At 39.1% G+C, this 25,415-nt stretch overlaps 2 protein-coding genes across 3 annotated transcripts in view; both read left to right on the forward strand.

Annotated features, from left to right (window-relative positions):
* The window catches only part of SPAST (spastin), a 73,863-nt gene extending 65,827 nt beyond the window's left edge, over nt 1-8,036 (forward strand). For both annotated transcript variants that reach the window (XM_066266843.1, XM_066266846.1), the window contains one exon: nt 4,315-8,036. In XM_066266843.1, coding sequence (XP_066122940.1) covers nt 4,315-4,437 — 123 coding nt within the window. In that variant the 3' untranslated portion in view covers nt 4,438-8,036. The remainder of the gene's footprint in view (nt 1-4,314) is intronic.
* A 7,445-nt stretch (nt 8,037-15,481) lies between these two features.
* SLC30A6 (solute carrier family 30 member 6) overlaps nt 15,482-25,415 on the forward strand; it is a 56,196-nt gene continuing 46,262 nt past the window's right edge. The window contains exon 1 of the mRNA XM_066266857.1: nt 15,482-15,527. Within this exon, the coding sequence (XP_066122954.1) occupies nt 15,525-15,527 (3 nt within the window). The 5' untranslated portion in view covers nt 15,482-15,524. The remainder of the gene's footprint in view (nt 15,528-25,415) is intronic.

The following is a 25,415-nucleotide window of genomic DNA, read 5'->3' on the forward strand; positions in this document are numbered from 1 at the left end:
GTTTTCTTCTTCTCTGAACAAAGTCAACCTAAATATAATTCCTGTTTTATTTGAAGAGTAAAGAAATTTTGAATCTGTATTTCTTCTAATTTTATTTTCTTACAACTATAAAACAAGATAATTCTATTGCCATAGGTATCTATAGCTGTTTAACAAACATTTACCCCCAAACTTAGCAGCTTAATACAACATATTTACTATTTTGTATTTTTGAGAGTTAGGAATATGGGTGCAGCTTAGCTGAGTCCTCTGCTCAAGCTCTCTTAGAGGAGTGCAATCAAGGTGTTGGTCCACAGTCTCATCCAAAGCTGGAATAAAGTTGTTGCTTGGTACTATAGTCATTGATAAGCTCAACTGGGGGAAGATCTACTTCTAAGCTCACTCATATGATTCTTTGCCTGATTCATTTCCACTCTCGGGTTGCTGGGCTCAGAGCTGTTTCCTTTAGCTGAAGGCCGTCTTCATTTCCTTGCTACATTCGCCTCTCCAACATAGTAGTCTGCTTCATCAAAGCATGCAAGCCAAAAAAACAATTGTGCCAGCAAGATGGAAGTCACAGTCTTTATACCTACTCTTGAAGGGGACATTCCATCACTTTGCTGTTCTTAGGTCCAGTCCACAGTTGGGAAAGGGATTATATAAATATATACAAAGGTGTATATATATATATATAGCAAGAGGTGGAAATCATTAGCAGACATGTCAGAAGATGCCCATCATGTGTGTAAAGCAGTTGTAACTTTTTTTTTATGTTTAAAAGGTCTTCTTGGCCAGTGAAATCTTTTTATGTGACGATGAGCCCTCTCAACACTACTTCAGAACTTTGAAAAGCACTTTTGCTTTCTAAGATCAAAACACATCTTGAGAACAGCAACTCTGTAGAAACCCTGGTTCATTTTAATGAGTAATACTAAGATTCTGGGTATAGAAATGCACACTACTTTGTTTTTCTTTAGTTCTTGGGTTAAGTTAGCCCAATTCAGTAACAAGAGCCTAAAAATATACATATTTTTAAAATATCATAAATATCGTTAATTCATTCTGATAAAGTATTACATTTCAGTATTACAATTTAACATATCTACTTGATTTTTTAAATCCGTCTAAAAATAGAATTATATCCACTATTTTAAAAATATATAAGCCATAACATTTTTAACTAAATTTCAGATAATGATACTATTACTAGTACCCATCCCACTAACTATGTATATACTCAGGTTACATTGTTATAATTTTTGGGTCTGTTGTATACTTTTCCCCAGTTTAAGTTTATTTTTAATCAAATGGTTTTAATATTAATAATTTGGTAGTAGCTTTTAGCTGGTAGTCCTGACTTGAGTTAATATTTATAAAGCACTTAAAATAGTCTGGTAATAGTGAACAATACATGTGTCCATTAAATAACTTTAAAATATATACTGAATAATGGCATTTTTTAGGGTATAATGTACTTTGGTTTTTTACTTATTTATTTATTTTTAATTTATTGATTTTGAGAGAGAGGAAGGAAGAGAGAGAGAGAAACAGGAACATCAATCTGTTCCTATATGTGCCCTGACCAGGGATTGAACTGGCAACCTCTATGCTTTGGGACAATGCTCTAACTAACCAGGCTATCGGGCCAGGGCACTTTGGTTTTTATTTCTTAATTGATTTTAAAGAAAGAGGGAGAGAAGCATTGATTTGTTGTTCTACTCATTCGTGCATCCATTGGTTGGTTCTTGTACATGCCCTGAGGATCAAACCCGCAACCTTAGCGTATCAAAATGATGCTCTGACCAAGTGAGCTACCTGGCTAGGGCTGTACTTTGTTGTTAAACTACAGGTTTGTCCAATTTAACTTTATCATTCTTTTATTTTTTTTAAATAAGATATATTTGCTCTTTATTTTCCCTCTTTGCTGAACTAGCAAACTTGATTTTTCCTGTTATATACATTAGTCTCTTACTTTAAATTACCATATATAAGTTTCATATGGATACATACACCAAATTATACACTTTAATTAGAATTTTATCAAAAGTTCTTAAAAACCTTAATTTATATAACAAATTATATTCAGGAAATATCATAGCTAATACCCACATTACATTCATTGTTCTACACTAGTATTTGTTTTACAATTAAATAAGGAACATGGAGGGCTTATATGGTGATTATGTGGTAGTATATATTTTTTCTTTTTGACTAAGACTTTTCAGATTAGGCTACTAGTTATAAGTGAGGCGATTTTCTTATTCTGTGTTTTTGGAGATACTAAAGAGGACATCAAGTGGTTAGACTGGGTTTTATGAGTAATAAAAAGGAAGAATATAAATAAATATTTTTGCCCAACTGGTGGTAGTATAGTGGCTAGAGTGTCAACCAAGGACACTGAGGTCCTTGGTTGGAAACCCCAAAGTCACTGGCTTGAGCACAGGCTCGTTTACTTGAGTGCGGGCTTGCCAACTTGAATGTGAGATCACTGACATCCCACGGTCACTGGCCTAGCTTGAGCCCCGCACCCTACCCCCATCCCCATCAAGGCACATATGAGAAGCAACCAATGAACACCCAAAGTGAAGCAACTACAAGTTGATGCTTCTCATCTCTCTCCTCTCTCTCGCTCTCCTCCTCTCTCCCTAAAATTCAATTTTAAAAAAGATACCATTTTTTGAAGTTTTGTCTCAATTTTTCCTTTAACTTTTTAAAAATTATTATTATTAAGTGAGAGGTGGGGAGGCAGAGACAGACTCCCGCATATACCCTGACCGGGATCCACCCAGCAAGCCCTGTACCAGGTGATGCTCTGCCTCCATGACTACTGCTCCATTGCTTGGCAACTGAGCTATTTTAGCACCTGAGGTGAGACCATGGAGCCATCCTCAGTGCCCTGCCCATGGCCAAATTTTGCTCAAACCATTCGAGCCATGGCTGTGGGAGGAGAGGAGAGATGGGGTGGGGGTGTAAAGAAGTAGATGGTTGCTTCTCCTGTGTGCCCTGACCAGGAATCGAACCCAGGACTTCCACACACCAGACTGATGCTCTACTACTGTGCCAGTCGGCCAGGGCCTTCTTTAATTAACTTATTTTGGGGCAAAATATACATGTATCTACTGGTGATAGTTTTTAATACTGGTCATTTTGTGCCCAATGCCATTTTGCCTTTTATTAAAAATCCTTAGGTAAACATAGATTTTTTTTTTACTAAGCATTGTTTTATTCTGCATTCTCAAAGCCAATTCCAATGTCAGAAAATAAAATCAAATTAATATAAAAATGCATTATAAGCAATATTAACTTTAGAAAACTTTAGATACAAGCATCATACATGTTATAGTTTAAGACTTTTTCTTAAAAGTATTATGTGCTTCCTGTAAACCTCCCTTTCCTTTCTAATAAACCTAGCATGAATTTTAGCTAGAGTATACAGTGAGTGAGAGTCAAGAATGCAAAATTCTATTAACCTATTCACAGAAAAAATTGGAAGGAGATAAAGGAGTGGTTGTATATCTGAATGCTGGAACTGTTATTCTTTTTTCTGCTTGTTTGTATTTTATCAAATTTTCTATAATGAGTATGTCTTGTTTTTAGAATGTGAAAATATTATGATTTAAAATTTAATATGATTTTAAATATTATTTAAAATATGATCTAAAAAAAACTAAATACATGTAAAGATATCAGTACAGCATTTATATAAGATTTCTTATATAGCAGCCTTGCCTAATATACAAGATGGGGCAAAAGTAGGTTTACAGTTGTTTGTATGGAAAATAATACAATAAATAATAATACAAGAGCCTGACCGGGCGGTGGCGCAGTGGATAGAGAGCGTTGGACTGGGATGCAGAGGACCTAGGTTCGAGTCCCTGAAGTCGCCAGCTTGAGCGCAGGCTCATCTGGTTTGAGCAAAGCTCACCAGCTTGGACCCAAGGTTGCTGGCACAAGCAAGGGGTTACTCCGTCTGCTGAAGGCCCATGGTCAAGGCACATATGAGAAAGCAATCAGTGAACAACTAAGGTGTCACAACGAAAAACTAATGATTGATGGTTCTCATCTCTCTGTTCCTACCTGACCCTATCTGTCCCTCTCTCTCTCTGTAAAGAAAAAAAAAAAAAAAAAAAATACAAGAATAAACTGTTTCCCATACTTACAACTGTAAATTTGCTTTTGCCCCACCCTGTATATGCAAACTAAGATGATTAGCATGACTTTTTAAGAATTCATCTATATATATTTATAACATTCATAAAAATCATCTTTAAATCCATTATTAGGTTACCTACTGTATATGTGTTCATTTGTATTGTGTGCTTTTTTAAAATCTAGATGAGAAATATTCGATTATCTGACTTCACTGAATCCTTGAAAAAGATAAAACGCAGCGTGAGCCCTCAAACCTTAGAAGCATATATACGTTGGAACAAGGACTTTGGAGACACCACTGTTTAAGCAAATACCTTGTAAGCCTGCCGAACATTTTACTTACCAAGAGAGAAACAAACCAGCTTCAGTGAATAGTTATCAGCTACAGAAACTCAGCCAAGTTTACATGACTTTTCCTAGTCTTATAATTATTTGTGCATCCCAGAAGATAAACCATAAAACAAATTTAAATAAAATATACAAATAAATGGAATATTTTGTTTAAGGCCTTCTCGCTTTGATGGTCATGGTTATCCCTATGGACAGTGTAAGTCAGAGAGCACAAAACTGATTCTGGTCTTCTTTACTAATATAATCAGAATGTAAATAATAATTTGTATATTGTGTTGCGATGAAAGTATTCCAGAGACAGTACATGATGGAAGACACAAGAGCTGTTGGTTGTCTTCTGATGTCTTTTTATAAAATAATAGTTTTTTCTATTTTCCTCTTCTACTGTCTTTACTCTGTGTTATTGGAACGCCAAACATTAAATTTCTTTTTTTTTCCAAATTGTGTGCCAAACGAAACTTCTTTCTGTGTAACAGAAATAGGAAAAAGGATTTTGAAGGCTTTTTCTTTTTTTTTTTTTTTTGAAGGCTTTTTCTTTATAAATCTATAGACATTAAACAAATATGTTCTTTTCACTTTTTATTTTTCTAGTACCTTTCTACCAGGCAATTTAGAAAGCAAGATGATAGCAACAAAACAAGTCTAGTAAAATAGAAATTTGGAGGTTTTGAGTAACATATAGATCAATCTTCATGTGACCACAGTATTTTTTTTTCTAATATATTTGTGAGAAATCTACTGTAGACTGGTAACTAATTCCTAATGGAAATTATTTTGTGCTAGAATTATTCTAATTTTTAAGAAAGCCAGTTTTAACAGCTGTATAACTAGTTCCTGTGTAAGAGAAGGGAAGTACTGGGAATGAAGACAGTTTTAATTTATTGCTTATTACATTCTTACTGTTTACAGGATAATAATAAGCCAGTGGACCTACCATCTTTTATTCTTAGTAATTATTAATCCCTTCAATGAACTTTAAAAAATTACTGAATTTTTATAAATTGCATACATTTTATAGTTTTCTTGTGCTCTGTTAACAAGATGTAGTCAGTTTATCTGTCTTTTGTCCCCCCCAAATGTACAGTAATTCTGTTTGTTGTTTGTATAAGTATGCCTGAATTTTTATTATAAAAATGTCATTGTAGGAAGTAGAGACCCATATCATGGCCTTTTAAATATTGTAATAAAGGCAAATGGACATTTGCCCTTAGTTTACTGGTTAAAAGTTTGTTTACAGAAATTGACTTTGGTGCTTTTATGTAAAATGTTATGGGTAGAAAGGATAGTTTTATAGTAGGAACAAATACTTTTCATTTAGGAAAAATATCTTTGGTTTTGAGAGAACACATTAAAATTAAAGCCTTGCCCCTACTAGATTAGGCTTTTATAATGAATACATACATTCTTCTTAATTTTACTTTTGCCCTGGTTGAAGATTTATCTAAATATAGGTGTATGGTTTCTTAACATCCTGTGGGGTTTGTAGATGTAACTTAAATCGTGTCTCTTCTAATCATGACTTTTTAAAAATTTATTGATTTTAGAAAAGAGGAGTGGGGGTGAGAGAGAGAAACATTAATTTGTTGTTCACCCATTCATGCAGTCCTTGGTTGATTCTTCCATGTGTCTTGACTGGGGATTGAACCCGCAACCTTGGCATATTGGGATGATGCTCTTATCAGCTGAGCTACCTGGCCAGAGCCTAGTCATGCTTTTGAACTCCTTGGATAATAAAAATTACGGTTCAGATAAACAGAAAAAAAAACTTTTAAACCAGATCCATGCATATTTTAGGTCATGAGTAGTATCTTTTTAAGGTCTCAAACATTAAAGCATCAATTATAAAATACTGATAAAGATGATGAAATATATGTGACAACAAGAATTAAACATCCCAAATTAAAACATTTTCAATAAAGGTCAAAATTTCATTTTATATTTTCATTTAGTAAATGATTAACAACCTTGCAGGCAGGTGGCTCAGGAAAGGGTTGCTATTTAGACCCATCCTTGTACCAGCATCTCCTAGCTCCTTGCTAGAACTGGAGAGGGACACTTTCCCAGGTGGCCAGACAGGATCTTGCTAGGTAAACATGTGGTAGACAGTTAGACAGACATGAGCACAGCAAGGATGACCGGCCAGTTGTGTTCAGTTCCAGGCCCAAAGAAGCAGCAAAACCAGACAAGCAACACTCTGATTGCCTTCAGGACCAGCTCATTGATTAATGACCCCCCCTGCTTTGGCACCAGCCAATCAATAAAGACCACAGCTTTGAAAGGATACACCTGGAAAGCTAAGGAATATTCTATTGGGATGTTCTCCTGAGACCTCCAGATAATACCCTCAAGATGGAGGCCCATTTGGGCTCTCTATGGAGCACTCCCTCCCTGCATTTCCCCACCCCCCTCCCCTAGGTGTGTTTTTCTTGCTTCTCCTAAGCTTTAAAGGCCCTTCTTTTGTCTCTGTAACTTGTTTCCTGACCCCATTTCTTCTACAGCTTACTACTCTACTTCTGTGACTTTCTAAATAAACTCTCAAAAACAAAAAAGAAAGAAAAAAGAAAAGGATTAACATTATTGATGCTTGGATAACTGATTAATCATACATATTAAAAGTCTGTGAGGTTCAAGGTCAATTTTAAAAATATTTTCATAATTCTATCTGCAATAATTTAATGTAGCTATGTTTATTGGGAAAGTTTTTAAATAACAAAGATTTCAAATATTAAAATAAGTACAAGTCAAGGTAATATTATAAACATCGAGTCAGATGTATGAATATCCATTCATATATAGCTATACGGTAATTTACTTTCCTGATCAAGTCTGTAGTTGAGCATAGTGCTAAAGAACTAGTTAATATGACTTCCTATGACAAGTTTTATTTTAAGTTGTATTTCTTTCATAGAAGGGCCATGAAAATAGGATAATAATAATAGTAGGAGGTATACGGAGTTGGTTTGGTCTTTTTCAACATAGAAGTTGCTAAGGTTTTTCAAATTAATATTAGACTTAGATTGTAACCTTTTGATTTTGCGTTGTTCTATGTCAGATTACTTTCTAAAAGACAATACTTGATCATTAAATTTTAGTGTGCTCTTCATGTTAATATGGCAGAGTTTGTAAACTAAATTGAAACTTATTGCTGTACTGGACTCTTAAGCAAAGGGAAAGATTTGATACTGTCTTTCAAGGCATCTTAAGGATAAAAGCTAAGATAATTTGCCTATTGAGGTGACCAGTTTCTGGCTTGCAAATATGCTTTGTGCTTGGGAAGAACTGGAGGAAAAGCAAATGTTAGAATTGTAATTTAAGGAAATATACAGTAGTCTTTGTTTATAATGTAAAATTCTATTTTGTACAAAAATTCTTTTGGTAGAATGAATCTTTTACAGTTTGTTTTTGGACTCTTGAGTCAAAGGTTTTTCCTTTAAGCACCTGTCTCAGTTTTAACCTGGTCTTTTGTACTTTTGTTCACAAGGAATGAATTAAAAGATTCAGTTGCATAAAAATGGGGTTTATCCTAATGGACTGGAAATAAATGATAAACTTTGTTTTGCCTTTAATATTTTTGTTTGAAACTTTTTGAGATTTCAGAGGTTGCAGTCTGGTAATGAAGGAGTAGCTTATATTGGACTAATTCTCTTGCCAACAGCAATTATAAACTCTGAATAAAATATAAAAACAACCGCCCTGGCCAGTTGGCTCAGTGGTAGAGCGTCGGCCTGGCATGCAGAAGTCCCGGGTTCAATTCCCGGCCAGGGCACACAGGAGAAGCGCCCATCTGTTTCTCCACCCCTCCCCCTCTCCTTCCTCTCTGTCTCTCTTCCCCTCCTGCAGTGAGGCTCCATTAGAGCAAAGATGGGCCGGGCACTGGGGATGGCTCCTTGGCCTCTGCCCCAGGCGCTAGAGTGGCTCTGGTCCCGACAGAGCGATGCCCTGGAGGGGCAGAGCATCGCCCCCTGGTGGGCAGAGCGTCGCCCCCTGGTGGGCGTGCTGGGTGGATCCCGGTCGGGCTCATGTGGGAGTCTGTCTGACTGTCTCTCCCCGTTTCCAGCTTCAGAAAAAAAACAAAAAAAAAATCAGAAGGCCTGACCTGTGGTGGTGCAGTGGATAAAGCGTCGACCTGGAAATGCTGAGGTCGCCGGTTCGAAACCCTGGGCTTGTCTGATCAAGGCACATATTGGAGTTGATGCTTCCAGTGCCTCCCCCCTTCTCTCTCTCTGTCTCTCTTTCTCTCTCTCTCTCTTTCTCTCTCTCTCTCTCTGTCTCTCCCTCTCCCCTGTAAAAATGAATAAATAAATAAATAAATCAGAAGACTGTAGAGAGCAATCAAACATGAAGCAACTGCACAATCTAATATACTAGGAGAGATCCACATTAACTAGCTTTTCCCCGGAGGGAAATTTACATTTTGTACAGTGTGCTTGGAAATAGAATTCAAACAGAATGTGACAGTCTTGCTTGGCTTAGAAGTCATTTGGGGTTTCTAGAACAGTGGAAGTTAAGGAAGTCTTGGAAAGGAGAAAGCTTTAAGTATGTAAACCCCAAAATCTGCTTACATATTCCTTTCAAACTGTACCTGTGCAGTGTGATATTCAGAGGAACCCAGCAGAAAGCAGTAGTTGAAGTCTAAGGAACAGAGTGGAGGTAGCAACTTCTAGGGTAATAAAGAGTTGGAAATTCAGATTCCACCAAGAGGAATTTACACTTCAGGATTCCTAGTGAAACCAAAAGGGCTATGCCTTAAATGGAAGGACAACATCCTAGAACTAAGGACTGTATGTTAGGATTTTAGGCAAAATGGAAAGACACTGTAACGAAGCTCAAAATCAAGTTTTTACAGCATTTACGTTATCCATCACTAATTTAACAGCCAGAACAAAACACATTTTTTAGAAGAAAACAGAATCCAGAGTCTTCATAATATATCTGACACAAAGTCCAGAACACAATAAACAATTTCTAAAAATAAAAAGAAAATTATATGGCCTGACCAGGCAGTGGTGCAGTGGATAGAGAGTCAGACTGGGATGCGGAGGACACAGGTTCAAGACCCCAAGGTCGCAAGCTTGAGTGCAGGTTCATCTGGTTTGAGAAAAGCTCACCAGCTTGGACCCAAGGTCACTGGCTTGAGCAAGGGGTCACTCAGTCTGCTGAAGGCCCACTGTCAAGGCACATATGAGAAAGCAATCAATGAACAACTACGGTATAACGAAAAACTGATGATTGATGCTTTTCATCTCTCTCCGTTTCTGTTTGTCCCTATCTATCCCTCTCCCTGACTCTCTCTTTTTGTCTGTAAAAAAAAAAGAAAGAAAAAAAATTATATGAACCATACGAAAAATATAGAAGCTGAAGTACAGGTGACCCATATGTTGGAATTAACAAAATTATTTTAAAATAAGCTTTAAAATATGTTAGCGAATATACAGGGGGCAAAAGAGAGATGAGCTGATTGGGATTCTCAGCAAAGAATCTAAAAACCAAAGTCTGGTGATGAAAAAATCAGAAATTAAACATATAGTATCTGAAAAGAATTTTCACTGGACAAGCTTAACAGTAAACTGGACACAGCAGAATTAAGACAACTGGAAGAGTCAATGCAATGATCAAACTGAAGCACAGAGGGAAAGAAAAGAATAAATAGAGATTTGAGACCTGAGGAACAATATCAGTCTGACGTACCTATAATTTGGGTCCAGAAGGAGAGAAAAGGAAGAGAATGAGACAAATATTTGAAACAGTAATGCCTGAAAATTTACCAATAATGTTGAAAGACATCAACAGATTTAAGAAGTCCCGTGATCCCCAAGCAGAATAAATACAACATAGATCGCATCTGGGTACATCTTACTGCAAAAATAATGATGATAATAATAAAAGCAGCCAGGGAAGAGAAATGTAAATAGTAAAAAGTGATTGCTAATAGTAAATAGTAAAAAGTGATGGCTAACTTCATCAGAAATAACAAAATCCAGGAAATGATGGAATGACATCTTTAAAGTATAATAATTAAAAATTAGCCTAATATTTTATGTCTAGCTAAAATATGAAGACAAAGTAAAACCTGTTCCAAATAAATAAAAACCAAGAATATGTTGCTAGCAGACTGACAAAGTAAATGCTGTAAGAAATTCTTCAGTTGAGGGAAAATGATCCTTAATGGAAACCTGTGTCTTTAGGAAGGAATTAAGAACTTTGGAAGTGATATGTCAATAAATACAAAAGATAATTTTTTCTTAATTTCTCTATTTACTGACTTTAAAAAACGTACAGTGTGTAATGTTTGTATGTAAAAGTAAAATAGCTCTGTTTTTCAACCTTTTTATGTTTGAAGACTGGTGAAAACAATTATTTTGGGGACCGCTTAGGCAGAAATCACCCTGGGATGTGAAGGTGATCTGGCTGCGACATCTGTCACCCCATTGATTTGGCTGATCTGGCTGGCTAGGCAGGTGTTCCCTTCCTCCCTCACCGCTCCATGTGTGTCCCTCCTGAAGCTGCGCGCTCCGTCGAAGAGGATGACCTTCCCCACTAGAGGAGAGGACCGTTCTTCGGTCAAGGGTATACGAGTAGCTGCGCTCCCCTGCTAGAACCTCCAAACAAGTCTCAAGCTTCATTTGTAGGAGAACATAGGGTAGTCAAGCTTCCAAGACTCCAGACACATCCAAAATTTAAAATATATATATATAAAAAACGGAAAGAAAAAAAAAGAAAAAGAAATCACCCTGAGCTTAAGTGAACTTGACTAAGATCATGGGTCTATAATCTTCATACATCAGGGTGGTGGTGAACACTTTCACAGACCGGCATGCAATTTCTAGCAGACCAGTCCGCAGACCAACGGTTGTAAAACACTGAGTAGAGAACAAAGTACACAAAAAGGCAGTAAATGGAATTACATTGAAATATAGTTATTGCCTGGCCTGTGATGGCGCAGTGGATAGACTGTTGACTTGAAACGCTGAGGTTGTTGGTTTGAAACCCTGGGCTAGCCTAGTCAAAGGCACATACAACATGCAATCAGTGAGCAACTAAAGTGAAGCAACTGAGTTGATACTTCTCGCTCTCCTCTACCCCCGCCCCATGTAAAATCAATAAATAAAATATTTTTTAAAAGATGGTTATTATATTGTACACAAAATAGTATACTATTAAGGTAAGCTAGACTGATGAGTTAAGGATGCCTCTTATAATCTCTCACCCAGCTAAAAGGATATGGGACAAAGTCTAACAGAAACCAAGCACCAGCTTCCAAGCATTCTCTTCCAGTGGAATTAGACAGGATGTACTTAATTCCTCCAGCTTCAACTTATGACAACGTGTGAAAGGGTTAGGCCATATTAGGCAACAGTGATCCACTCTTATCAGGGAATGGTGGGAACTTACCCCTACATCCAAGTAACCAGATGCCAGTCAAGAGCCAACTTTACAAACAGGACTTGCAAAGAATAGCAGTCTTAGGCCTGGCACTTTAACTCTTCAAAGTGGTTCAAAACAGGGTCATAGAGGGGAAAATGGACATATGGTGGCTCAAAGTGGGGAGTCAGAGACAAAGTAGGGCAAGGAGGGTGTGTCCAATGATGGGCAACTTGTTATGGGATGTTAGGGACAGTGAGGAAGTTATTCACGTGGTGAGCAGCGGCAACCTGGAATGAGGAAAAGCACTCAAGCATAAAGAGGAGAGTGTCAGTGTGGAGGAAAGATGGCAGATTGGTTAGATACAGGGTACCTGATCAAATAAGTAAATATATTAATATAGTAGACCACATTTCTCACTGTCAGAAAGTAATTATGAATACAGAAAGGTTATTAATACAAGGGTTATGAATACAGAAAGAGCAAAAACTAGAATGAAACCTGTGGGTTGAATTGGATTTAAGAGTATGACTCTATGGCCCTGGCAGGATAGCTCAGTGGATAAAGCATCAACCTGGTGTACCTGAGGTCACCAGTTCTACCTCTGGGCACATTGGAGAAGCAATCAATGAGCATACAACTAAATGGAACTAAGTAAAACGAGTTGATGCTTCTCAAGTCAATGGAAAAAAAATATTTTAAGTCTGAATTCATGATTTAAGACAAAAATATGTAGATTTATGTGAATGTACATATGTGTGTATGTATCCATATACATAAATTCCCTAGTTCTCAACATTGAGAGGCCTGAGAGCAATTACACCCCCAAAAACAATGGCACCAAAATACCCACCCATGTTTTGCCTTCCAAATTCTTCATTTAGTCTGCTAATGCTGCCATGGTTTTTTTTCGTTTGTTTGTTTTTTTACAGAGACAGAGAGTCAGAGAGAGGGATAGATAGGAACAGACAGACAGAAACGGAGAGAGATGACAAGCATCAATCATCAGTTTTTCATTGCGACACCCTAGTTGTTCATTGACCGCCCCCTCACATGTACCCTGACCGCGGGGCTACAGCAGACCGAGTAACCCCCTGCTCGAGCCAGCGACCATGGGTCCAAGCCAGCGAGCTTTTGCCCAAACCAGATGAGCCCGCACTCAAGCTGGCGACCCCGGGGTCTCGAACCTGGGTCCTCCACATCCCAGTCCAACGCTCCATCCGCTGCACCACCGCCTGGTCAGGCAAAGCTGCAACATTTTTAAGACTTTATTTATTGATTTTAGAGAGAGGAGAGAGAAAAGGAGGAGGAGGAGGAGTGGGAAGCATCAACTCATAATAATTGCCTCTCATGTGTGCCTTCACCCGGCAAGCTCAGGGTTTCGACGACCTCAGCATTCCAATTCTACACTGTATGCACTGTGCCACCACAGGTCACAGTTGGGTGTTTTATAAAGCAGCACCTCACTTCTTGGTATCAAAATCTTAGTCTAGTTGGGCTGCCCTAATAAAAATACCATAGACTCATGACTTAAACAACAAAACTTATTTTCACATTTCTGAAGGGTGGGAAACTCCAAGATAAAGGTGCTGGCCTATTTAGATTCTGATGAGAGTTCTAACTAGCTTGTCAACAGCCACCTTCTCTCCTTCTCTCTGTGTCCTCATGTGGCAGAGAGACAGCAAGTTTGCTGGTTTCTCCTTTAAGGGCACTATTCCCACCAAAAGAGTTTCATCCTCAAGACCTTAGCAAACCCTAATTATATCCCAAAGATCCCATGTCAAAATATAGTCACATTAGGATGTAGAGCTTCAACATGTGAATAGACACAAAATTTCAGTACCATGACATCCATTAAAGGAAGCAGGGTTCCTTGGTGAAATAGCCAATTCCAAAGTTGGGGCAGAGAATGGAGAGTAGTGGGCAAAAGTAGGTTTACAGTTGTGAGTATATGAAATAGTTTTAATCATTGTACTATTTTCATATGAACAACTGTAAACCTACTTTTGCTCACTTCTGTACATGATGAACCTAAGAATATCTTGTGCCAGAAAAGAAGAGAGTGCTCAAAGACTGGTGAGAATGAGTCATTCATTGATTGGAGTTTCTCCCATTGGACAGAAATGTTCTTATTTGAACATCAAAATAAGTAATTATAGTACTGGATTATAACCTATCAGGTAAAATAAGCCATGAACCAATGTGGTTATATACATCTCTCTCTCTCTCTCTCTCTCTATATATATATATATATATATATATATATATATAGTATTATGTAGTATATTTATATATACACAATAAATACAAGAACAAATTGATGAAGAGATTTTTTTTTTCTAACAGAGAGAGGGACAGATGGGAAGGGAGAGATGAGAAACATCAATTCTTCCTTGCTGCACCTTAGTTGTTCATTGATTGCTTTCTTGTAAGTGCCTTGGCAAGGAGGGTAGGGTAGGGGTGCTACAGCAGAGCTAGTGACCCCTCAAAGAGACTTGAGCCAGCAACCCTGCGCTCAAGCCAGCGACCTTGGGCTTCGATCCAGTGACCATGGGGTCACGTCTACGATCCCACACTCAAGCAACCTGCATTCAAGCTGGTGAGCCTTGCTCCAGTCGGATGAGCCCACGCTCAGCTGGCGACTTTGGAGTTTCGAATCTGGATCCTCTATGTCCCAGTCCGAAGCTCTATCCATTGCGCCAGAGCCTGGTCAGGCAATTGAGATATTTTTATATGGTTTCAAAGTGGATCCCTACCAAACATTAATTAGAAAGGGGGAGCTTTTTTATAGTGGGAAAACCTGGCAGATGCCACCTCAATCTTATGAAAGTTATTAATGGGCTAAATTTCACTTAATAGGGTAAATGAGAAAAACGCAGTCACACCTCAGTAATATTTCTGACAAAGATGCATAACCTGAATTTACACCAGGAACATTTTACAATATTGCTGATATTTAATTCTCAAAAGCGGCAAGCTCACGAAAATGAGGTAAAAATGGTCCATACTGAAGGGATTAAACGGGATGACAACTATTGCTTCTCATCCTACTTCTCCACCCAGTCCTTGAGAGTAAGGTGACCAACTTTTTTACAATGAAAAAGACAAAAATAAATTGAAGAAAACATCGCAAATAAAATAAACATTTTATTCATTGCAACAATAATACTGATAAATGCATATTGATAAAAAAAACATTTGTAATGTTTTATATTGCAATTATGCTTCCATGCCTATTAACTTTTAATAATAATTATTGATATTTTTAAAAAGTATTCATTTAGATACAAATATGTCACATCACACGCAATGGATCAACTGCATCAATCGAATACGAACATTTACAGATTGGTCTTCCAACATCAAAAAGAGGACATGTAGGAGGACACTTTTCCATGGAGGTCAGAACTTACAAAAGAAGGACTATCCTCCCTAAAAGAGGAGGATTGGTCACCTTATTGAGAGGCTTGGGAGCCACTCTAGACTTGGAAGCCACTCCCGCTGGAGCCTTCACGTCTACAGCACACAAGGGGATGGGGGGCGGGATCAGGAGGCCAGGGCACGCACTTCCGTCACCACGTTGCTTGCAGCCAATCGGCTTTCGACGCTCCACCCCTTCCGCTCTAGGAAAGAAGCAGCTCGCAGAGCGTCTTCCGGCGGGCGTTGTACCGCTCCTTATCATGGTGAGTTGGCTGAGGGTGTGCGGGTGTCGGTGGTAGGTAATTCCTCTTACCTTCTCTCCTCCCAAAGCGGCCCTGGAATACCTCAGCTGCTCGGAGGCGGGGTCGTCGGAGTTGTGCTGCGGCGCCTAGGAGAAGCGGCTGGCGCCCGAAAGGTTTCCTCCAGAGCTCTGAGTCCCCCTCGTTCTCTCACCTTGTTCCTTTGCCGCTGGGGGTACCCAGCCGCTGCAGGCCGAGCTGTCAGCTCCTGGCGCGTTGATGGCTTCCCCCTGCCGAGATTTCCTTCGTGTGGAAATAAATCTTTGCCGGAGTCAGCGACTGCCACACTAGTAGAAGACCTGAAAACAAATGCACAGCGACAACGACCATGATAGTGGTGTGATATTAACAGCAGCGACGTTAACGCCGGCATAAATAAAGAAGGTTACGTTACGAGTTAGGGTTTTAAGGCGGACACCCCGCTCTGCAGCTTGGCTTTACTGAGGGCCGGGCAGCCTCATTAGGCAGCAACTCTCAGAAGGCTGGTGACTGGAGAAAGTCTTAAGTGTGGGTAGAGCATCTTATGGCAGCTTTTTTCTATGATTTTGATCCCAGTGTACCCTATGGCTTGGGAGATCTGATATTTCTAAATTAGGGAAGTTACTCATTTTATTTATTTATTTATTTATTTTTATTTTTCTGAAGCTGGAAACAGGGAGAGACAGTCAGACAGACTCCCGCATGCGCCCGACGGGGATCCACCCGGCACGCCCACCAGGGACGACGCTCTGCCCATTCTGGGCGTCGCCATGTTGCGACCAGAGCCACTCTAGCGCCTGAGGCAGAGGCCACAGAGCCATCCTCAGCGCCTGGGCCATCTTTGCTCCAATGGAGCCTCGGCTGCGGGAGGGGAAGAGAGAGACAGAGAGGAAAGCGCGGTGGAGGGGTGGAGAAGCAAATGGGCGCTTCTCCTGTGTGCCCTGGCCGGGAATCGAACCTGGGTCCTCCGCACGCTAGGCCGATGCTCTACCGCTGAGCCAACCGGCCAGGGCCCTTGAAGTTACTCATTTTATGCTTGTATAAATCAAGTTCTTAGTTCTCAGAATTTTATCTAAAGATAAGCAGTCGATTGTGATTTCTGGGTTAGAAAAGGTACAAATCATTTTATCAAAAAAGTTAATGGGTCGCCTACATGTGAGAAAAGGATCACATTCCTATGCCTAAGCCATCGTCACTATTACATTTCTCCCTTGAATGGATGTGGCCGAAAAAAACGGATGTGGCTATTCACATACTCTATCTCCTGTGAATTTTCTGCAATTTCTCCTTACACACAGAAAGTGGGTAACAGTTTACCTTTTTAAGCTAACCAGATAACCTCCAGTTATACTCTTCAAAACATTTACAGTTGTGGCCAGATTTAGAGTTTAAAAATTTGTTCCACCCCCTTGCTTAAAGTTCATGATATTTTTCTGTAGCCCTGAAGTAATGTTTAGCATGGCCCACAGAGCCATCTGTAGTGAAGTTTCTTACCTTTACAGCTTTTTTTTGCACATTCATACATCCGTATTCCCGCCACTTTAAAGTTTGTAGCTCTCTAAGAATTAAGCCTTTGTACCTAATTTGTACATGCTATTCTATCTGCCAGAGACCTCCCTCTCCTACCCCCATCCTTATCAATATAACCTTTACATGTTCTTTAGTCTCTTTCATGAGCCTTTCTGCCATGTGTCAAGATCCTGTTAAGTGCTTGCTTTATGCTTCCATGATAACTTGGGGCTTTATACCAATAACATAGCCCTTACTGGACTGTTAAAATTGGGTATTTACTTGTCTTTTTCACTTCCTAAATTGTAAGCTCTTTGAGAGCAAGACTCATGTATTCACTGTTATTCCCAGAGCCTTGTACAATGCCAGAGGATTTCAATAAATATTTGTTTTATAAAACAGTGAGTAAATAACTATGGCACTAAAGTTTTATGCTTTAAACAAAACTATATGGAAATAGGAGCTCTTAAGGTTTATTTTAAAGTTTTGGGGGAAAGATTTTTATGATTCCCCCAGTATGTATTATTTAAAAGCATGTTGTGTGTGGGCGAAGCACATTTTCTCTTAGAAAATGGAAAGGACGTATAACCCTTCTCATTAGTGAAGTTACTAAAAAATTGAGACGAAGACTATCCCATAGTAAAGTACACAGCATAAAAAAGCACTGTGGTTTGGAATAATATAGGAAGGCTTCGTGTAGGAAGTGAAACATGCACTAAGTACTTTCTGCTTTACTCTAATATTCTTAATCTACTATTGATTACTCACTTGATCAGGAAACAGGTCATGCAACTTGCTAAGTGTTGTACGACTATAATAGCTTGTGTTAAGACAAGTTGTGCCTTTTCACTCTTGAGCAGTGCTTTTCAACTGCAGGTCTGGAAAAAAGTTAACCACCCTGATGTATGAAGATTATAGACCCAATGATCTTAGTCGAATTCACTTATGCTCAGGGTAATTATCACTTATCCAGCTGTACATTAGTGATAATACTATTGAGGTTGTCTCAGATATCTTTGAAATTTGTAGGCTTCTTCAAACAACCTTTTGCACCGTGCAGAGCATTTGCAATTCATGTGCAATAGACAAAAAGCATTTGGACAAATATGTAGTATTCAGTGCATCCATCATACATGTGGAGTTTGGAAATCAAGCACCAGCTTGTACCATGTTGCACTTTTAGGCACAGTAAGATATAAATATTTTTGTTGTGTGTTTCTATTTCCAGCTGGCTAGGTTTACTGTTCCCCAAGATTAAAAAAGTTGAAAACACTGCTCTAGAGTGGTATAATCTTCAGACACAGGTATACTAGCCTAGTTGGAGTAGAGGATTCCTATCTGAAGCAAGAGACAATACTGCAAAGAAACAGACTAAACCATTGAAAGCTTTGATTTCCAGACTGTAAAATTTGGAGTTTATCCTGATGATAGGAGTGGATAGCCAATATAATTTTGGAAGCACTAACATGAATGTTAGGATATTTCTTTATTTTCAATATCAGATTGGCTTTAGAAATGCCTCCCCCCCCCCCGCCACCCTGGCCTTTTAGAAACCCCTTATTGCTTTAACTTAAAACTTTAACAAAAAATTGAAGGTGGGCTGAAGTTAGAAGATACCCAATGAAAACAGTAGTAAGCAGAATTATCTTTGGGACCTACACATAGTTCTTTAAAAACAGAGTACACTGATTAACATGAGCATTTATTACCATTTCAAAGGAAAATGGTATATTGTTTCTTTTTTTTTTTAATTTTAATGGGGTGACATTAATAAATCATGGTACATATGTTCAGAGAGAAAATCTCCAGGTTATTTTGACATTTGATTATGCTGCATTCCTATCACCCAAAGTCAAATTGTCTTCCGTCACCTTCTAACTGGTTTTCTTTGTTCTCCTCCCCTCCTCCAATGCCCTTGTAACCACCCCACTCTTGTCCATGTCTCTGAGTCTCATTTTTATGTCCCACCTATGTATGGAATCATATAGTTCTTAGTTTTTTCTGATTTACTTATTTCGCTCAGTATAATGTTATCAGGGTTCATCCATGATGTTGTAAATGATCTGATGTCATCATTTCTTATGGCTCAGTAGTATTCCATAGTATATATGTATCAAAGCTTTTTAATCCACTTGTCCACTGACGGACACTTGGACTGTTTCCAGATCTTTGCTATTGTGAACAATGCTACCATAAACATGGGGGTGCATTTCTTCTTTTGAAACAGGGCTATGGTGTTCTTGGGATATATTCCTAAAAGTGGCATAGCTGGGTCAAAAGGCAGTTCGATTTTTAATTTTTTGAGGAATCTCCATACAGTTTTCCACAGAGGCTGCACCAGTCTGCATTCCCACCAGCAGTGCAGGAGGGTTCCCTTTTCTCCACATCCTTGCCAGCACTTATTCTGTGTTGTTTTGTTGATGAGCGCCATTCTAACTGGTATGAGGTGATAGCTCATTGTGGTTTTAATTTACATTTCTCTAATGATTAGTGATGTTGAGTATTCATTCATATGCCTATTGGCCATTTGTATGTCCTCTTTGGAGAAGTGTCTATTCATTTCTTTTGCCCATTTTTTGATTGGATTGTTTATTTTCCTGGTAATGAGTTTTACAAGTTCTTTATAAATTTTGGTTATTAACCCTTTATCAGATGTACTGTCAAATATGTTCTCCCATTGTATAGTTTGTCTTTTTATTCTGTTCTTATTGTCTTTAGCTGTGCAGAAGCTTTTTAGTTTGATATAGTCCCATTTGTTTATCCTGTCTTTTATTTCACTTGCCCGTGGAGATAAATCGGCAAATATATCGCTGTGAGAGATGTCAGAGAGCTTACTGCCTATGTTTTCTTCTAAGATGCTTATGGTTTTATGGCTTACATTTAAGTCTTTTATCCATTTTGAGTTTATTTTTGTGAATGGTGTAAGTTGGTGGTCTAGTTTCATTTTTTTGCAGGTAGCTATCCAGTTTTCCCAACATCATTTGTTGAAGAGGCTGTCTTTACTCCGTTGTATGCTCTTACCTCCTTTGTCAAATATCAGTTGTCCACAAAGGTGTGGGTTTATTTCTGGGTTCTTTGTTCTGTTCCATTGATCTATATGCCTGTTCTTATGCCAGTATCAGGCTGTTTTGAGTACAATGGCCTTGTAGTATAACTTGATATCCGGAAGTGTGATACCTCCCACTTTATTCTTCCTTTCAAGATTGCTGAGGCTATTCGTGTTCTCTTGTGGTTCCATATAAATTTTTGGAATATGTGTTCTATATCTTTGAAGTAAGTCATTGGTATTTTAATCGGTATTGCATTGAATTTATAAATTTCTTTGGGTAATATAGACATTTTAATGATGTTTATTCTTCCTAACCAGGAGCATGGTATATGCTTCCACTTGTTTGTATCTTCCTTGATTTCTTTTATCAATGTTTTATAATTTTTTGAGTACAAGTCTTTAATCTCCCTGGTTAAATTTATTCCTAGGTACTTTATTTTTTTTGGTTGCAACGGTGAAGGGGATTGCTTCCTTAATTTCTCTTTCTGACAATTTATTGTTAGTGTATAAAAATGCCTCTGATATCTGAGTATTAATTTTATATCCTGCCACCTTGCTGAATTTATTTATCAGGTCCGGTAGTTTTTTGACTGAGACTTTAGGGTTTTCTATATACAATATCATATCATCTGCAAATAATGATAGTTTTACTTATTCTTTTCCAATTTGGATGCCTTTTATTTCTTTTTCTTGTTTGATTGCTGTGGCTAAGACTTCCAGAACTATGTTGAATAAAAGTGGTGAAAGGGGGCACCCCTGCCTACTTCCTGATCTTAAGGGGATTGCTTTTCATTTTTGCCCATTGAGTATGATGTTGGCTGTGGGTTTGTCATGGATGGCCTTTATCATGTTGAGGTATGTTCCCTGTATTCCCACTTTGCTGAGAGTTTTGATAATGAACGGGTGCTGGATTTTATTGATTTTTTTTTTTTTTGTATTTTTCTGAAGTTGGAAACGGGGAGGCAGTCAGACAGACTCCCGCATGCGCCCGACCGGGATCCACCCGGCATGCCCACCAGGGGGCGATGCTCTGCCCATCTGGGGCGTCGCTCTGTTGCGACCAGAGCCATTCCAGCACCCAAGGCAGAGGCCATGGAGCCATCCTCAGTGCCCGGGCCAACTTTGCTCCAATGGAGCCTCAGCTGTGGGAGAGGAAGAGAAAGACAGAGAAGGGGAGAGGTGGAGAAGCAGATGGACACTTCTCCTGTGTGCCCTGGCCGGGAATCGAACCCGGGACTCCTGCACGCCAGGCCGACGCTCTACCACTGAGCCAACCAGCCAGGGCCGATTTTATTGATTTTTAGAGAGAGGGGAGTGGGGGGAGGAGCAGGAAGCATCAACTCCCATATGTGCCTTGACCAGGCAAGCCCAAGGTTTCGAACTGGCAACCTCAGTGTTCCAGGTTGACGCTTTATCCCACTGCACCACCACAGGTCAGGCCAGGGTGCTGGATTTTATCAAATGCTTTTTCTGCATCTATTGAAATTATCATGTGGGTTTTCTCCTTTTTGTTTATGTGATGAATCACATTGATTGATTTGTAAATATTGTACCAGCCTTGCCTCCCAAGAATAAATCCCACTTGATCATGGTGTATGATTTTTTTCATATATTGCTGGATCCATTTTGCTAATATTTTGTTGAGGATTTTAGCATCTAAATTCATCAGGGATATTAGCCGATAATTTTCTTTCTTTGTGTTGTGTTTGCCTGGTTTTGGAATCAGAATTATGCTCGCCTCATAAAAGGAGCTTGGAAGTCTTCCTTCTTCTTGAATTTTTTGAAATAGCTTGAGAAGGATAGCAGTTAGTTCTTCTTTGAATATTTGGTAGAATTCAGTTGTGAAGCCATTAGGCCCAGGACTTTTCTTTGCTGGGAGTTTTTTGATAACTGTTTCAATCTCATTTGTTGTAATTGGTCTGTTTAGGTTTTATGATTCTTCCAGTTTAATTTTTGGAAGATTATATGTTTCAAGGAATTTGTCTATTTCATCTAGGTTAGGGATCCCCAAACTACAGCCCGCGGGTCGCATGCGGCTCCCTTAGGCCATTTATCTGGCCCCGCTGCACTTCCGGAAGGGGCACCTCTTTCATTGGTGGTCAGTGAGATGAGCATAATTCCCATTGAAATACTGGTCAGTTTGTTGATTTAAATTTACTTGTTCTTTATTTTAAATATTGTATTTGTTCCCATTTTGTTTTTTTACTTTAAAATAAGATATGTGCAGTGTGCAAAGGGATTTGTTCATAGTTTTTTTTTTATAGTCAGGCCCTCCAACAGTCTGAGGGACAGTGAACTGGCACCCTGTGTAAAAGTTTGGGGACCCTGATCTAGGTTGTCTAGTTTTTTGGCATACAGTTCTTCATAGTGTTTTCTTACAATATTTTTTTTGTTTGTTTGTATTTTTCTGAAGCTGGAAACAGGGAGAGACAGTCAGACAGACTCCCGCATGCGCCTGACCGGGATCCACCCGGCACGCCCACCAGGGGCGATGCTCTGCCCTTCCGGGACGTTGCTCTGCCGTGACCAGAGCCACTCTAGCTCCTGGGGCAGAGGCCAAGGAGCCATCCCCAGCGCCCGGGCCATCTTTGCTCCAATGGAGCCTCAGCTGCGGGAGGGGAAGAGAGAGACAGAGAGGAAAGGGGGTGGTGGAGAAGCAGATGGGCACTTCTCCTATGTGCCCTGGCCGGGAATCGAACCCCGGTCCCCCGCACGCCAGGCCAACGCTCTACCGCTGAGCCAACCAGCCAGGGCCTCTTACAATATTTTGTGTTTCTGTTGTGTCAGTTGTTATTTTTCCATCTCATTTTTTTTTAATTTGATTATTTTTTTACAGAGACAGAGAGTGAGTCAGAGAGAGGGATAGACAGGGACAGACAGGAATGGAGAGAGATGAGAAGCATCAGTCATCAGTTTTTCATTGTACATTGTGACACCTTAGTTGTTCATTGATTGCCTTCCCATATGTGCCTTGACCGCAGGCCTTCAGCAGACTGAGTAGCCCCTTGCTGGAGCCAGTGACCTTGGGCTCAAGCTGGTAGGCTTTTTGCTCTAACCAGATGACCCCGCGCTCAAGCTGGCGACCTCGGGATCTCGAACCTTGGTCCTCTGCATCCCAGTCAGACGCTCCATCCACTGCGACACCACCTGATCAGGCCACTCTCATTTCTAACTTTATTTATTTGAGTACTCTCTTGGTGAGTCTGGTTAAAGGTTCATCGATCTTGTTTACCTTTTCAAAGAACCAGCTCCTGGTTTCATTGATCCTCTGTATTGTTTCTTTAGCCTCTATGTCATTTATTTCTGCTCTGATCTTTATTATTTCCTTCCTTCTGCTACCTCTGAGCTTTACTTGCTGTCCTTTTTCTAGTTCTTCTAGATGCAGAGTCAAGTTGTTTGAGCTTTTTCTAGCTTTTTAACGTATGCCTGTAATGCTATGAACTTCCCTCTCAGGATTGCTTTTGCTGTGTCCCATAAATTTTGAGTTGATATATGCTCATTATCGTTCGTTTCTAGGAATTTTTTTATTTTTTCTTTGATCTCATGGTTAACCCATTTATTACTAATAACATGCTATTTAGTTTCCAAGTGTTTGAGTATTTTTCAGTTTTTCTGTTGTGGTTGATTTCTAGTTTCATGCCATTGTGATCAGAGAAAGTGCTCAGTATGATTTCAATCTTCTTAAATTTGTTGAGGCTGCTTTTGTGCCCTAACATGTGGTCTGTCCTAGAGAATGTACCATGAGCACTTGAAAAGAATGTATATTCTGCTGCTTTAGCGTGAAAGGTTCTGAAGATATTTATTAAACCGAGTTGATCTAGTGTGCCCTTTAAGTCTGCTGTTTCTTTGTTAATTTTCTTTCTTGAGGATCTATCTAGTGATGGTAGTGGGGTATTGAAATCCTCTACTATTATAGTATTGCTGTTGATCTCGCCCTTTAAATCCATCAAAGTGTGCTTTATATATTTAGATGCTCCTATATTAGGTGCGTACATATTTATAACAGTTTTATTTTCCTGTTGGATTGCTCCCTTTTTTTTTTTTTTTTTTTTTTTACATAGAGAGTCAGAGAGAGGGATAGACAGGGACAGACAGACAGGCACAGAGAGATGAGAAGCATCAATCATTAGTTTTTTGTTGCGCATTGCGACACCTTAGTTATTCATTGATTGCTTTCTCATATATGCCTTGACTGTGGGCCTTCAGTAGACCGAGTAACCCCTTGCTTGAGCTGGAGACCCTGGGTCCAAGCTGGTGTGCTTTTGCTCAAGCCAGATGAGCCCGTGCTCAAGCTGGCAATCTTGGGGTCTCGAACCTGGGTCCTCGGCATCCTAGTCTAATGCTTCATCCACTGTGCCACCACCCGGTCAGGCAGGATTGCTCCCTTTATCATTATATAGTGACCTTCTTTATCTCTTACTATAGCCTTTGTTTTAAAATCCATTTTGTCTGATATAAGTATTGCTACCCCAGTGTTTTTTTTATTTCCATTTGCGTGAAATATTCTTTACATCCTTTTATCTTCAGTCTATGTGCATCTTTTGTTTTAAGGTGTGTCTCTTGTAGACAGCATATGTATGGGTCTTGTTTTTTTATCCACGCAGCTACCCTATGTCTTTTGATTGGATCATTTAATCCATTTACATTTAAGGTTATTATCCTGGCTGAATGGCTTGCTTGGCTGGAACATTGTCTTGCAATACATTTAAGGTTATTATTGATATGTAGTTGTTTATTGCCATTTTATTCTATAAAACTGTATTTCTCTTTTGCTATATTTTTTTCTCCCTTTGATCTGTTTACAATAGGCCCCTTAGCATTTCTTGCAGCATTGGTTTGGTTGTAGTGAATTCCTTGAGTTTATTTTTGTCTGGAAAGCTTTTTATTTCTCCTTCAATTTTAAACAATAGCCTTGCTGGATAAAGTAGTCTTGGTTGTAGGCTCTTGTTCTGCATTCCTTTGAATATTTCTTGCCATTCCCGTCTGGCCTCAAGTGTTTCTGTTGAGAAGTCGGAAGTCATCCTTATGGGGGCTCCTTTGTAGGTGATACCTTTTTTTCTCTAGCAGCTTTTAATAGTTTCTCTTTATCACTTGGCTTTGGTATTTTAATTATGATGTGTCTTGGTGTAGATTTCTTTGGATTTCTCTTTAATGGAGTTCTCTGTGCTTCCTGAACTTGTGAGATGTTTTCCTGCCTTAATTGAGGGAAGTTTTCAGCTATGATGTGTTTGAACAAAGTCTCTATCCCTTGTTCTTTCTCTTCTTCTTCAGGAACCCCTGTGATGTAGACGTTCTTTCTCTTCATGCTGTCACAG

Source organism: Saccopteryx bilineata, chromosome 3 (assembly GCF_036850765.1).
Source record: "Saccopteryx bilineata isolate mSacBil1 chromosome 3, mSacBil1_pri_phased_curated, whole genome shotgun sequence".
Taxonomy (NCBI): domain Eukaryota; kingdom Metazoa; phylum Chordata; class Mammalia; order Chiroptera; family Emballonuridae; genus Saccopteryx; species Saccopteryx bilineata.